The 13,800-nt window shown below is 42.3% G+C and overlaps 1 protein-coding gene across 10 annotated transcripts in view; it reads left to right on the top strand.

The window, feature by feature from the left end:
* Nucleotides 1-13,800, top strand: part of ctif (CBP80/20-dependent translation initiation factor) — an 84,026-nt gene that overhangs the window by 40,828 nt on the left and 29,398 nt on the right. For all 10 annotated transcript variants that reach the window (XM_074617303.1, XM_074617302.1, XM_074617301.1 and 7 more), the window contains exon 8: nt 11,019-11,095. In XM_074617303.1, coding sequence (XP_074473404.1) covers nt 11,019-11,095 — 77 coding nt within the window. The remainder of the gene's footprint in view (nt 1-11,018; nt 11,096-13,800) is intronic.

Here is a 13,800-nt window from a genome sequence, read left to right as displayed (position 1 = left end):
TTTAAAGGGACTGTTTGTAAGAATCAGAAATGTCTTGTTAACAGCAACACCTGTAGCCATTAAGTCAACAAAAGTCAGCGTCCTGTCGCTCACGCTTGTGCTCGCTCTACATAGACATGAACGAGCATCGCTCAAAACAGTGAGGCGACACACGTCAGCTAAAAGCACAATATCACTCTATATTTCAGCTGCTTGGCAGTAATGTTAGCTGACCAGACGAAGGTCTCTCCATGAATCAATGCTGATCCTAGTGTTGGCTTTTCCTGCCTCAGCCTCCCGACCACGACCGGAGGGAACAGAGGAGACACCGGAGTTTTGGTCGGAGACGATAACGTTTCTCTCTGCGGAGCCCCGTCACTTCACAAGACACGGGAAACCTCTGTTGGTCTGGAGGAGCTGCAGCAGTTATTTCTGCACAAACGTCCACTGTACATTCACTAGATATTCTCAGAGCTAAACTAACTCTTCTGCAGTGTGGAGTGTGCGCGCATGCACGTGAGAGGGGAGCGAACGAGCGCGATGTGTGAGTGAAGGCAAGCAGGCAGAGGAGCAGAGGAGCAGAGTACAGCAGAGACTCCGGTCCTGGAGACCAAAGCTACGGTCTCCCCCGCGTCCTCCGACCGCGGCCAACACTGTTTAACAGACGGGCTTCACTAGATACAACCAAGAGGTTTTGCTGCTTCCGTGTAGTTTGTGTTGGAGTCTGAGTCTGAACAGCGTAGCCACACGCGAGTGCGCATGGGACACTAACCTGCAATGATTTATACGTGTAAGAAGTTACAAACAGTCCCTTTAAAATACGGCCATAATGAACCATTTTCTCAGTGATGCAATTTGTAGCAGGAAGTACAGTATATACTATACATTTACAATTTTACTTTATTTCAAAAATGATTCACGACAAAGAACTGTTTTGCTTCCACGCTGTCGGTGATAAACTTCACAATATATTTTAAAAATAGAGGGCACCGGAGGAGGAACAGGGGGTTGGGGTTAGACCCAGCAGAGACGGAGAAACCGGCTAGTCATTTGGGAGACATCCGGTCTCTGGTCCGTGAACAAAGCCGTCCAGCAGGGGAACAAAGCAGGAGCTGTGATATCACAGACTGGTTGGCCCCTCCGTCTGGAAGTGTACGTGCCTCAGAGCAGGACTCCAGTTGAGAAGGGACATTGGGGGTGTGGGGGGGACGGCTTGGGCTTTTTGGGCGGTCTGTCTGTCAGCTGTCAGTTTGTCTTGAGACCTGCATTCCACTCATAGTATTTCACACATTTACTGCTCCTGTTGTGTTTCTGCTCACCTCAAACACACTCGTTTGTCCTCCGCACGTCTCCTCTATCATCTTTTTACCTCGTCTCCCTTTTTGGTTCTTCCCATTTGCTGTTTCCTTTTTCCTATTCTCTTCTGACCACCATCATTACGCTCCGTCCTTCACTCCTCCCCCCTCCATCCTTCAAACGTCGGTGGGCAGCCGAACAATATCCAGGGGGTCATGGTGACCGGCAGCCCCCTCCCTGTGGTCTCTTCCTGCTATTGTTCCCGGTCCTACTGCTGCTTGGCTCCCTACACTCTATTAACCGCACACATACTGGCTTAATCACCGCTGGACACTGTTCTGCCTCCATCATGGGGAGAAACACTTTGGAGACTTGAGAACATGCATGAAAGCAGGATACCTTTGGGGAAATTCTAATTAATTCCACAGAGGTATTCAATGACGGCGTGCGAGCGACTTGATCTGGTAAATGATCACATCTGGATGAAAATAAATATGTACGCACAACAAGATTAAGCAAATTTATTCTATTAAAAGTGCATAATAATGAAATGTGCATTGTAAAACAGTCGATGATGGGGAAATACCAAGGCCAGAAAGGAGGATAACTTGATTTCATGCCCCTTTTTTTCTTCCCCCTCCCCTCTTTGAACTGATTTATATACTTGGCATATTACTGCTGTGCTAAATCCCAAGAAACGAGGTAACCTCCAGCCTCTGCCATAATTAAATTCATTTTCTATCCCCTAGTATGTGTTCATGATAGGTTGAGTGCTGCCCACGGTGTCAATTTATGGTGATAATATAGTAGTAAACTCAGCTTGTTTTACTGTGCGGAGCAGACAAAATGTCCTCACAAGAATAGGGGGTCGTTAAATAGTCTGAATTCAAACACGCACACAAAGCATCAGGTTTGATCCTGCCGAGAAGATGAGGTGACTGTCAATGTAATGTAACACAGCGAGCACATATGATTGAAGTCTTTTTTTTTTTGGGGAGGGTTATAACGGAGCTGTGAGCACATGAAACCAGCTGCAGCAGTGGCTGTCGCATGATTATATTTCTATAGGGTGCTACAGGTTATTTTCCTCTTTTTCTCTGACACTTTGATCCCACAATGGCTCCATCTCCTCCTGTAGCCAGACCCCCCGAGTTCTTTGATGTTGCCTGTCTATCTGTCTGTGCTCGGCTGTGGCCCCGGCCTCAGATCACTTATTAAATGAGACACGGATGTCAGGACCTCACATCTTTCCCTCTTATCACCGATCACCCACCATACCTGACTGTGGCAGCTTTAAATCTCTTCCTTTGGCACGGCTGGCAGGCATCAGCTGCAGAGTAAGTAACTACATGAAAGGCCTAAAAGTAGGGATCACGAAACATGGAGCAAATCTTTAACTACAGGGATTTTGACAGAGAAACAATTCTAAATCCTAAATGTTAACTTGGTTTCTGACACGAGAGAGCCAGACACATCCAGGATCATGGCGGTAGCGTGTCAGTGCCAATATCGAACGATGTAGCACTTCCTATCGCTTAATTCTCATGGTAATCCACATTTTTTTCATCAATTATTGTTGACTATCATGAATAAAAAGAAAATGATCACTAAAAATTAAGGGTGGGAATCCCCAGAGGCCCCACGATACAATGTAATCACGATACTTGAGTCACGATACGATCTTTAGATATTTTGCTGAGTATTGTGATAAGATATATTATGATTTATTACCTTTTTTTTTCAACTGCAAATGTCAACATCTGAAAATGTTTTCACTTGGTGCAGCTTTAAATTGCCTTTTAAAAAACACTTGTAGTTCATGTTGGTTGTAGAGCTACAACAACTAATCGATTAGTTGTCAACTAATGTAAATGAATCGCCAACTATTTTGATAATTGGTTTGAGTACATTTTTTTTAAGAAAAAAAAGTTAAATTTCTCTGATTCCAGCTTCTTAAATGTGAATATTTTCTGGTTTCTTTCCTCCTCTATGACAGCATGTTGAGTTTTGGACAAAACAAAACATTTGAGGACATCATCTTGGGCTTTGTGGGAAACACTGATCAACCTTTTTCACCATTTTCTGACATTTTATAAACCAAACAATTAATCAATTAATCAAGAAAATAATCGTTAGTTGCAGCCCTAGTTAGTTATATGTTGCTGTGTCTAATAATAAATGAAAACCATTTTATCACAGTTACAAAGCTCCAACTCACCAACAGAATAACTAAAGCTAATTTTCATATGAACACAGAAAATTGATAAACAAATCCTTATAAATGCCCCGTTATTCATTCATACATTGGTAAGTGGGCAAAAATGTCCAAATTGTTTCAGCCTCCCTCTCGGTATTTTACGTGCTCGCTATCTTGTATTTACAGTCTCTCTTGTTTCCATACTTGCTCTCTCTCTCTCCTCTGCTCTCAACAACCTGTCCTGTAATGCCACCCCTGGGGCAGTTTTAAATTTATTGCTTTTGGCCGAGGGCCCTCGCAGCATAAATAAGCTGAGAGAAACAATGGACGGACTGAATGAGCATCATACCAGGATTGTTGCACACTGGAAGGAGCAGGAAGACGTGCACTTCACTTTCTATGCTATTGCAGAGAAAGTTTCTATAATCGTTATTCTCCGTTTCTATTCTTCACATTTCCATCCCCGTTCGCTTTTTTCATTTCCTTACTTTCCTTCCTCGTTACTTATACCCCTTTCACGCTAAAGCAACGGCATTGTTATGAATGGATCGACCCAGGTCAGTGACCCTGCTGGCAAAACCCTCGGAAAAATAAAAAAAAAACTTCTTTTAGATACTACCAGGGGTAAATCGTTACTTTCAAAGAAGGTATGTTGTTTGTTGGGAGCTCCGTGGCTCCGTGGAGTGGTTGTAAAAAAGGACACTCCCTCTCCATCAGCATCCCAGGTAACCTCTCCCAGTGACCTGTGATTTTCCCTGGAATGCTCCGCAGTGTGTCAACTTCCTCTCAAGGCAGACGCGCACACCCAAGCACGTAACACAATGCGCACATAAAACACGCACCCTGATCAGGGTTGTAAAAATTCAACTTGACAGTAAACCCCTTGTTGGTTGTCAGGTGAGCTGTGCCACTGAGTGACAACTGAGACTTGATGCTCGTGCTTTATAATAACTTAATGTTCCACCTGTTTGCAAAACAGACACATAAATACATAGAAGGGGTGAGTGATATGGCTGATGAGTCTTCCATTGCGGTAGATGTCATTTATATCATGATAACGGTATATATCACAATATAGTAATTGCTCTGTAAATTCAATTAGAAACATTTGATTATTTTCTTCTTTTATTTGGAGCTTCCATACAAACAAAAACAACTGATTCACATGAGACAAAACAGGTATCGGACCCGATACAGGTATCGGTATCGGTGCATCCCTAGCCCAAATCATAATACTTTGCAAGGCAGCTGGATTCGCCACATCATGTGTGAATCACGAAATCACGCAAGAGTTGCTACCGCGGTGGAAACAGTATTGCCAAATCTCTACCGGTGGACACATTTCTACCATCGCATGGTATACGCCCTCATATCGCCCAACCCTAATACATATCCAGACAAATACGCTATTGCAGTCCACCTTGTCTCGTTGTTATTCTGTAGAGATGATCATTTTGAGTTGACATGTTATTCAAACACATTTGTCGTCGTAGTCCATGTCTAAAACATCTCTAAAATTGACACCTTTTAAGGATGAATACTTCACTTTTTAGCCCTGCCTCCAAAATTAGCAAGAATTTACGAACTAATCTGATAACTAACACAACCTGCTCCTTCATCCCCAACTGTCTCAAGGATATAATGACCTGGATGAAAACATTAAAGGTCCCATATTGTAAAAAGTGAGATTTTCATGTCTTTTATATTATAAAGTAGGTTTAAGTGCTCTATAAATACTGTTAAACTATCAAAACACTCACTATACGAAGAAATACAAACAGCCCGTATTTAGCAATTGTGCGTTTTTGAAACAATATACAATATATAGAGATCATCACACGGTTTTAAACATAAACATTCTAACTCTGTCCAAGTTTATTTCCTGTTACAGTATATGTAAATAACATCAGCTGACAGGAAATACACATGGACCCAAACTGTTGCCTAGCAACACAATTCCGTTGCAATTCCGTTGAAATGCACTAAAACGGAGCGTTTCAGACAGAGGGTAAATACAGGTATATTCAGGCAGACGGTATGAGGAAAATAAAGTTTTTTTTTAACATTACAGCATGTAAACATGTTCTATTAGAAACACAAAATACAAGTATGAACCTGAAAATGAGCATGACATGGGACCTTTAAATGTGTTGAACTGTCATGAATCTGAAGTCATTGGTCCTAAATCCCTCAACAAGCACATGCAAAGCTTCTCCCTCAGTGTCGACAGTTCCAGTCATTTTTCTTCTTGCATTTCATTCAAACTTTACATGAATCACATTGTCAAAACTGTCTTTTTTTCCCCATCAAAAAGACATCCATCCCTTTCATCTACTCATTAATCTCCTCTATGGTCTTCCTTCCCGACTCCTCCAGGATCCTGCTCGGCGATTGGCAAACCACATACGTGCAAACACACATTGATGCTAGATTACTTTGCAGCGCTAACGGGGTAATTCTAGTGTTTACCTTGTGATTGTCGAGATGGAGGGGTGAAATGATTGTGGCCGTGACAAATTTCTAGCTTTATAATATCCTGTCTGGATAATATTTTATATCCTCTGTAGCTGTAGCAACACATTCGCACCAACGACGCCCCTTTTAAGCTCTATTTTCAGTCTGAATGCCACTTAGGACCAAAGACAGATGATGGGGGTGAAGAGGCATTTTCCTGGATCACTCTCTTTATCCACGTTACTCACCTTTTACCAAAATACACCTTTACCAGTCTCCTGATAATCTTTGTCTTTACAAATAGAAACAAAATATTGTTTTTTTTCCTGTTTCTATGTGCTCTCAGTCTCTCTCCTGCTTCACACAGCCAGCCCCCCCCCTCGCCGTCTTTGTCACGTCCACAGGGCTCGCGCTGCCTGATGTGAGGTGAGGGGTCTCCTGGCTGGGGACCAGGACAGCACACGCTTCCCTTTTGATCTACCCCGCGCTGGCTGCTACCTGCAGATAGCATATTCAAACACACACACACACACACACACACACACACACAGCACAGCGCTCTCCCTTTCAGCCACAGAGACAACGCTACATCTCTCGCTTCCTCCTTCTCCCGTTTCTGTCGGATGCATTACAAACTGTGCACGCAGCTGTGGGTCTAGAGCTTTTCTCTAATGCGCTGCTGCTGTCCTCCAAAATCTGCTTCTTTTTATTGTTATTTGGATGAACAATTCAAAAGAGACTTTTTTTCAGCAAAAATCTGAAATAGTGATTGTAAAATACTAAAATGGTTTTGGTAAAAATGTGTAGTTTGCATCTGTGTATGTGTGTGTGTATGTGTGTGTGCTCACTGTCATCTGGTTACCATTTGAAGGCAGAATTACAGCTAATGATATCCTAGAGGAAAACTACAGTAGCTAAACATGCAACAGCTCCTCCGTTTCTTTCTTTTCTTTCTCCACCTACTTTTTCCTCCCTGTCAGACGGTTCCAGTGGCAAGTCTGGAAAAAAAAAGCAGCATTTCATAGATATTAATACTTTTTTGTAGGTTTCTATACGTAAACTCTCTGGTCATAGTAAAGCTTTGTACCAACAGACAGTTTAAGTGTGTGTTTGTCTGCCTTTTTTTGTATATTACTGTGCCACATGAATACAGTGCCCCCCCCTACGCACACACACTTTCTGCCTCCCACATCTGGATTTAATCAGAATCCAACGATCCCCCAGCAGCCTCTCTAAGAGAGAAGTAGGTTAGAGCAGCAGTGTCAAATATCAAGCAAACTCATTAGAGTATCTACAGTCTGAATGTGTACAGTATGTTTGTGCAAAAGAGAAAGACATTTTTACTCTGCATGTTTGTGTTCATGCAAAATCTGGCGGATGCAGGTGTGGCGTACTGTATGATCCTATATGTACACATGAATGCTGTCATGGTGGATTAGTGAAAGACTGCCTTAAGCCATTACAGCACAACCATTTTGTATAACTCTCCTTCTCTTATTTGCTTCCTTCTCTTTCTTTCTGTCCTTCCTCTATTTAACTGTACAGTATATTTAACACGGCCTCAGTGGGAAAAAAACTGACTTTTTCTTGTCTCGACTGTACAAAATCCACCACAAGCTCTTATTCCTTCTCTACCAATGGAAACCAAAAACAAAAATGCAAAGCGAAATCCAAAAACAGAACAAAAAACAAGAGTCCTGTGGGGGTATAAAAAGATGCATTGTGACTGCTTCTAAATCCAATGAAAAGAGGATTATATCATTATTATAGCTAGAGTGAAGATCCTGGCATCATATGAAACTAGAAAAACCTAAGGAGTCCTTTGGTACCAACCAATGTCATACCAGCTCCAAACTTGCGCAAAACTTTGGCGAGGAAAAACTGTCATGGCCATTTTGAAAGGGTGTGAAAATGGGTTCTATGGGTACCCACGAGTCTCCCCTTTACAGACATGCCCACTTTATGATCATCGCATGCAGTTTGAGGGCAAGTCATAGTCAAGTCAGCACACTGACACACTGACAGCTGTTGTTGCCTGTTGGGCTGCAGTTTGCCATGTTATGATTTGAGCAAATGCTAAATGCAGTACCGGTGAGGGTTTCTGGACAATATCGGTCATTGCTTTGTGTTGTTAATTGATTTACAATAATAAATATATACATTCATTTGCATAAAGCAGCATATTTTCCTACTGTTGAAAAGAGTATTAAATACTTGACAAATCTCCCTTTTAGGTACATTTTGAACAGATAAAAAATGTGCGACTAATTTGCGATTAATCACGATAAACTATGGACAATCATGCGATTCATTTTAAAGGTCCCATATTGTAAAAAGTGAGATTTTCATGTCTTTTATATAATAAAGCAGGCCTAAGTCCTATATAAATACTGTGAAAGTATCAAAACGCTGAATCCACAGGGAAATACACACCACCACAGCCCCTATTCAGAAACTCTGCATTTGAAACAGGCAGCCAGGATTGACAGCCCTAGTTTTAATTAATGTAATTCCTTAGAGGTAGTCAGTAATAGTGCACAAGTGACTTGATCTGTTAAATTGATCACATCTGAATGACAGTAAATATACTGCACATAAACAACATTAACCACACGTACTGTATTTCTTTTTCTACTTTTATCAAGAAAACCAAAAAGGAAGAAGTGAACTGCACCGAGAGCAGAAACATTGCACTGAGCCCCGCCTCCCTCTTTACACACTTTGGTCACCTTCTTGCACAACGTGTTGGGTTGAGAGTTTGGGGAAATTTGGGGCTTTTTGCTTTGCATCAGCCTGCAACTATTTTCTTCACAGCACACACGCACACAAACACACACACACACTTCCCTGAACTCTGATTGACATTGATGCTAACTGACACAAACTCGAGCATCCACATCTCATGCAGTGCACGGTATCTGCTTGTAACATGAGTTCTTGGATTCCCTATGCACAGTATATACAGTACATAGTCACATACACTTATGCACCATCTACCATACTGTATGTATACACAACAGCGCTGGTCCTAGGCCACCTGTAACCATGGTAACAGCTGCACATAGTGATGCTGAGGGGGCAGTGTGCCGTTTGATTGACAGGGCTGATGTTTAATGGATGGTTTTATTTCCTTTTCACAGGAAGTGAAACTATATAAGATTCCATGATAATATCCTATACCACAGCCACATGCCATCCTGCCTGAATAACTCATTTTGATCTTGTTTTTATAGTTTTTAATATCATCAAATATAGCTCCCGTTACCTAAGAATGCTTGGCAACATCCAGTTAAACAGGAAGCAGTATGTTTCCCGAGGCTGAGCCAAGAGTTTTAAAATCCTGAGAAATGTTTAAATATGGAGAGAAAGAAATTCCACTGATTCCTTGAAGTCTTGAATAGAGATCAGCGCCGCATTCTGCCGCGCAATATTAGTACACTGTTTTCCCAGCAGAGATAACGTTGCACAGCTTTCTGTCACACACAGGCTGAGTCTTCCTCCCGCTATCTGTCACACACACACACACACACACACACACACACAGGCACGTTAGCGCTCTATTGTAGCTGAAACGATTAGTCGATCGCAAGGAAATTATTACTGTTCTGATAATCAATTCATCGTCAAAGTCATTTATCAAGCAAAAAGGACCAAAATATACTGGTTGCAGCTCCTAAAATGTTAGAATTTGCTGCTTTTCTCTGTTTTATAACATTTAAACTAACTATTTTGAATTTTGGACAGTCGGTTGAACAAAACAAGACATTTGAAGATGTCGCCTCTGCATATTTTTTACTTGTTTCTGATGTTTATAAATGATTAATCAATTAAACTCATCAACAGATGAATCGACAATTTAAAAGGACTGTTTGTAAGAATCAGAAATGTCTTGTTAACAGCGACACCTGTGGCCGTTAAGTCAACGAAAGTCAGCGTCCTGTTGCTCGCGCTTGTGCTCGCTCTACATAGACATGAACGAGCATCGCTCAAAACAGTGAGGCGACACACGTCAGCTAAAAGCACAATATCACTCTATATTTCAGCTGCTTGGCAGTAATGTTAGCTGACCAGACGAAGGTCTCTCCATGAATCAATGCTGATCCTAGTGTTGGCTTTTCCTGCCTCAGCCTCCCGACCGCGGCCGGAGGGAACAGGGGAGACACCGGAGTTTTGGTCGGAGACGATAACGTTTCTCTCTGCGGAGCCCCGTCACTTCACAAGACACGGGAAACCTCTGTTGGTCTGGAGGAGCTGCAGCAGTTATTTCTGCACAAACGTCCACTGTACATTCACTAGATATTCTCAGAGCTAAACTAACTCTTCTGCAGTGTGGAGTGTGCGCGCATGCACGTGAGCTGGAGCGAGCTGAGTGAGTGAGTGAGAACGAGCGCGGTGTGTGAGTGAAGGCAGGCAGGCAGAGGAGCAGAGTACAGCAGAGACTCCGGCCCTGGAGACCAAAGCTACGGTCTCCCCCGCGTCCTCCGGCCGCGGCCAACACTGTTTAACAGACGGGCTTCACTAGATACAACCAAGAGGTTTTGGTGCTTCACTGTAGTTTGTGTTGGAGTCTGAGTCTGAACAGCGTAGCCACACGCGAGCGCGCAAGGGACACCGACCCACAATGATTTATACCTGTAAGAAGTTACAAACAGTCCCTTTAAGAAGTTAATAGTTTATATAATAAAAGATTGATACTTGAATACACAATATTGCCAAGCAAAATATAGTGATAGTATACTGTATCGATTTTTTTTCCCCACCCCAGTTGCAACCCTAATCACCATCTCGCTCTTTCCTTTCCACATTCTTACATGTAACTTCTCTTAATCTCTTTATTTCCAGCGCAGTAAATAAGACACAATTTTGTATAAACATGAAAAGGTTTCTTAAGAGGTCTGGCATTGATTATTCTCTCCATAAACAACTCCCTAAAGAAAAAAAAGACTAGAATTTATCAGATCTACTAGAAAAAACAGACTTTATGTACTTTTGCATGTAGTGGTGGAGGATTCTGTACATACTTTCCACAAAGTGATCTGTATTGCCGGTCTTGACAGGAGCTGTCTCCTTTTCTATGATTTGTCCCCAACAGGTCTTCCCACCGCTTCCTAATGAGGCTGAGATCGCACACACCAAAAAGCTCTTCCGACGCAGGAGGAATGACCGACGGTAATGACGCATGCAGGCTTGCACACACGCACACATACACACACACACACACACACACACACACACACACACACACACACACACACACACGTATACACGTATCTACCTCAGTGAGAGGGAATGTTTTTTACTGTTGATGTCAGATGTCAGTGCGCAGCCAGTCCTATAGCCTTAACATCTCTTCCCAGCCAAAGCAATGTCAAGACAGGAATGCAGGCTCCACACTCCACTGCAGACAGGAAAGAAAAAACACCAAGGAGACATTCAAGGTTTTTTTCATGTTTAATAGGTCACTCACCAAAAAATTAAGCCAGTTATTCAGTTACCCGTGTTTGCCTACAATACTTGAGCTCTCTTTCTTATTCCAATTATGGATTTACTCGCCACGCTTTGCGACATTTAACCTATCGTCCTCCTGTCCCCAAAACTCTTAGTACTGGCACATCTGCTCTAATTGTACACACTCTTGAAATTTAATTTCACCCAAGTCTGACTTCATTGAAACCACGTCCTTAAGAGAAAAGAGAAAAAAAAACATCTCTCTTTCTCTCTTTCTCTCTCTCCTTCTCCCGCTCCCTGCCCTGATGTCACTGGAAAACTGTTCTTCAGTTGCTAAGAGACGAGCAAAGAGAAAATATTTGGGTTGTATTTGTGGTTAAAAAAGAGGAAATTTTCGCTATACCAAATGGACAAAAGCACTTTCATCCTTCTTTTTAAGTACCCAAAGTAATTGGTTTTGTCCAGAGCTATTGTGTTTATGTGCGATGGGCGCAGCAGTGCAGGCCTGGCAGAAAGAAAAGAACAAAAATATAAACTTGGAGCAGCAGCTTGCTTAGGTTTCAGTCTATTTGTTTTGTGAGCTGGAAATATTAACAAGAGGGCCATCCTGTTTTCTTCCGAGCACACTTTGTCAGAGCTCTTACAGTTTGTGTTCAAGGGGAAGTTTCACGTACAGTACGTGCGTGTGTACAGCGTGTCTGTCGTATGCATATTTGTGTTTGTGTCGAGGTATCGTGACCTTTAGCAACTAGACAGAATCTGAACTTAAGAGTGAGGCCCGAAAGTCTGAGGCTGCCGTTTGTTGTTATCATGTTATATGTGAAGTGAAACTGTGACGTAACACCAAACAGACAAAACGGGTGGTGGAAATATTCACGTGGATGCTTCACTTATGTAGGTGGCTTGAATGGGATCAGCTGCACATTGACCAAAGATTTGGAGCAGAGGCACGGCTTGAATCAAAGCATACCACTTCCCCACCACATACACCCCCGCCCAACTCTTTTTCTATCATTGGGGACAATTGAGAAGGACTTGAAAAAGGATGCTCAAACAGTGCAGGACTAATAAATACTGCAAAAGGTTTAGGACTAAAGGAGTTAAACCTGTGATTAAAGGCTTACCAAAATCTACTAAGAAATGTTGAGCTTGAAGGCAAATTCTTATCACAAGATTGAATTACTTGGTCATTTTTGAAGCTTTCCACACAAGAAATGAGAAGTGCAACAGAGAGGTGAAGTCCCACCCTTTCCAGTGGACCCCATGGGACCTTATTTCGGAAAATAAACATGTACGGAAGTCAACGGTGGGAGACGAGTAATTTTTTGATCCCGTTTAGGGATGTCCCGAATACAATTTTTTTTGAGTTTCAAAGCTTCGGTGAGAAATATTCGAAGGTTTTTCGAAGCTTTGCGGTGCAGCGTAACGCAGAGCAGCAGGCTGGCATGTTCTTCTGTCTGTCTCCATCTCCCCCGTTTCAGTGCCGCTGCCGCACTACTGTACACACACACACACACACACACACACACCTCTACACACAACAGTGCTATCCATCTGAGAATAAATAATAATAATGAATGTTGACTATGAATAATGTCGTTGATTATCACTTATTTCATGGGCTATTTGGGGATTTTTACATTATTATTACAAAAAAAACTAAGCATTCGAATGTTGATTTGGAGGTCGATTACCATGGCAACCGTCGAAGCATTCGAGTCAGCCCTAATCCCGTTTGAATCGCGCCATGAATCACATATGTTGTTTGTCTATTTAAAAGATGATTTTGCAAGTCAAGAAAGTCTCAGTTTGTCGTAGTATCACTTAGTTTTGTGTGAAACCGCTCTGTGAACTAAATCTCTCGTCTCTCACAATATACATCACCAACACTAGCTAGCTAACTTGGCTATGTCCCACGCACAGATGAAACGTTATCTGACCTGATGTGTTTTATCCAGCGACTCCTGTTCTTTCTATCACCCGGGAAGAGAAAGAACGAGTCAGACCCGTTGCTCATGTGAGTCCATCCCAGTATGAAACACACAGACATCGTAGCGTCAGCGAGAGAGACGTCATTTCCGTGACTTTTGGGAGTGTAGTCTTTCTAATTACGTATTTTCACAGTCTGAAGGCCCCGATACATCGAGCAGACGGTCGGCCGTCGTAAAGTTTGGAGCTGTCGATGAGCATTAGTCGGCCAAGTTTCTTCGCTGCGTCTCACACCGTCGGCTCTAGTCGGCCCGCGTTGGAGTTTTTTCGATCGATTCAGCATGTTGAATTGGCGGTGAAGCCTTTCTCATCTCATCTCATCTGATCATTCAATACACGGATATTTTCAGAACGACATGAACATCTGGAATGAAGCTAAGCGGTGAGTGAGAGTGGTGTGAAACTTGTAAAATTGTCTTTTAAATTGACAAACATCA

The sequence above is a fragment of the Sebastes fasciatus genome, chromosome 19 (genome assembly GCF_043250625.1).
Source record: "Sebastes fasciatus isolate fSebFas1 chromosome 19, fSebFas1.pri, whole genome shotgun sequence".
NCBI lineage: Eukaryota > Metazoa > Chordata > Actinopteri > Perciformes > Sebastidae > Sebastes > Sebastes fasciatus.
The sequence above is the reverse complement of the archived record's forward strand: the minus strand, read 5'-3'. Positions and strand labels throughout refer to the sequence as shown.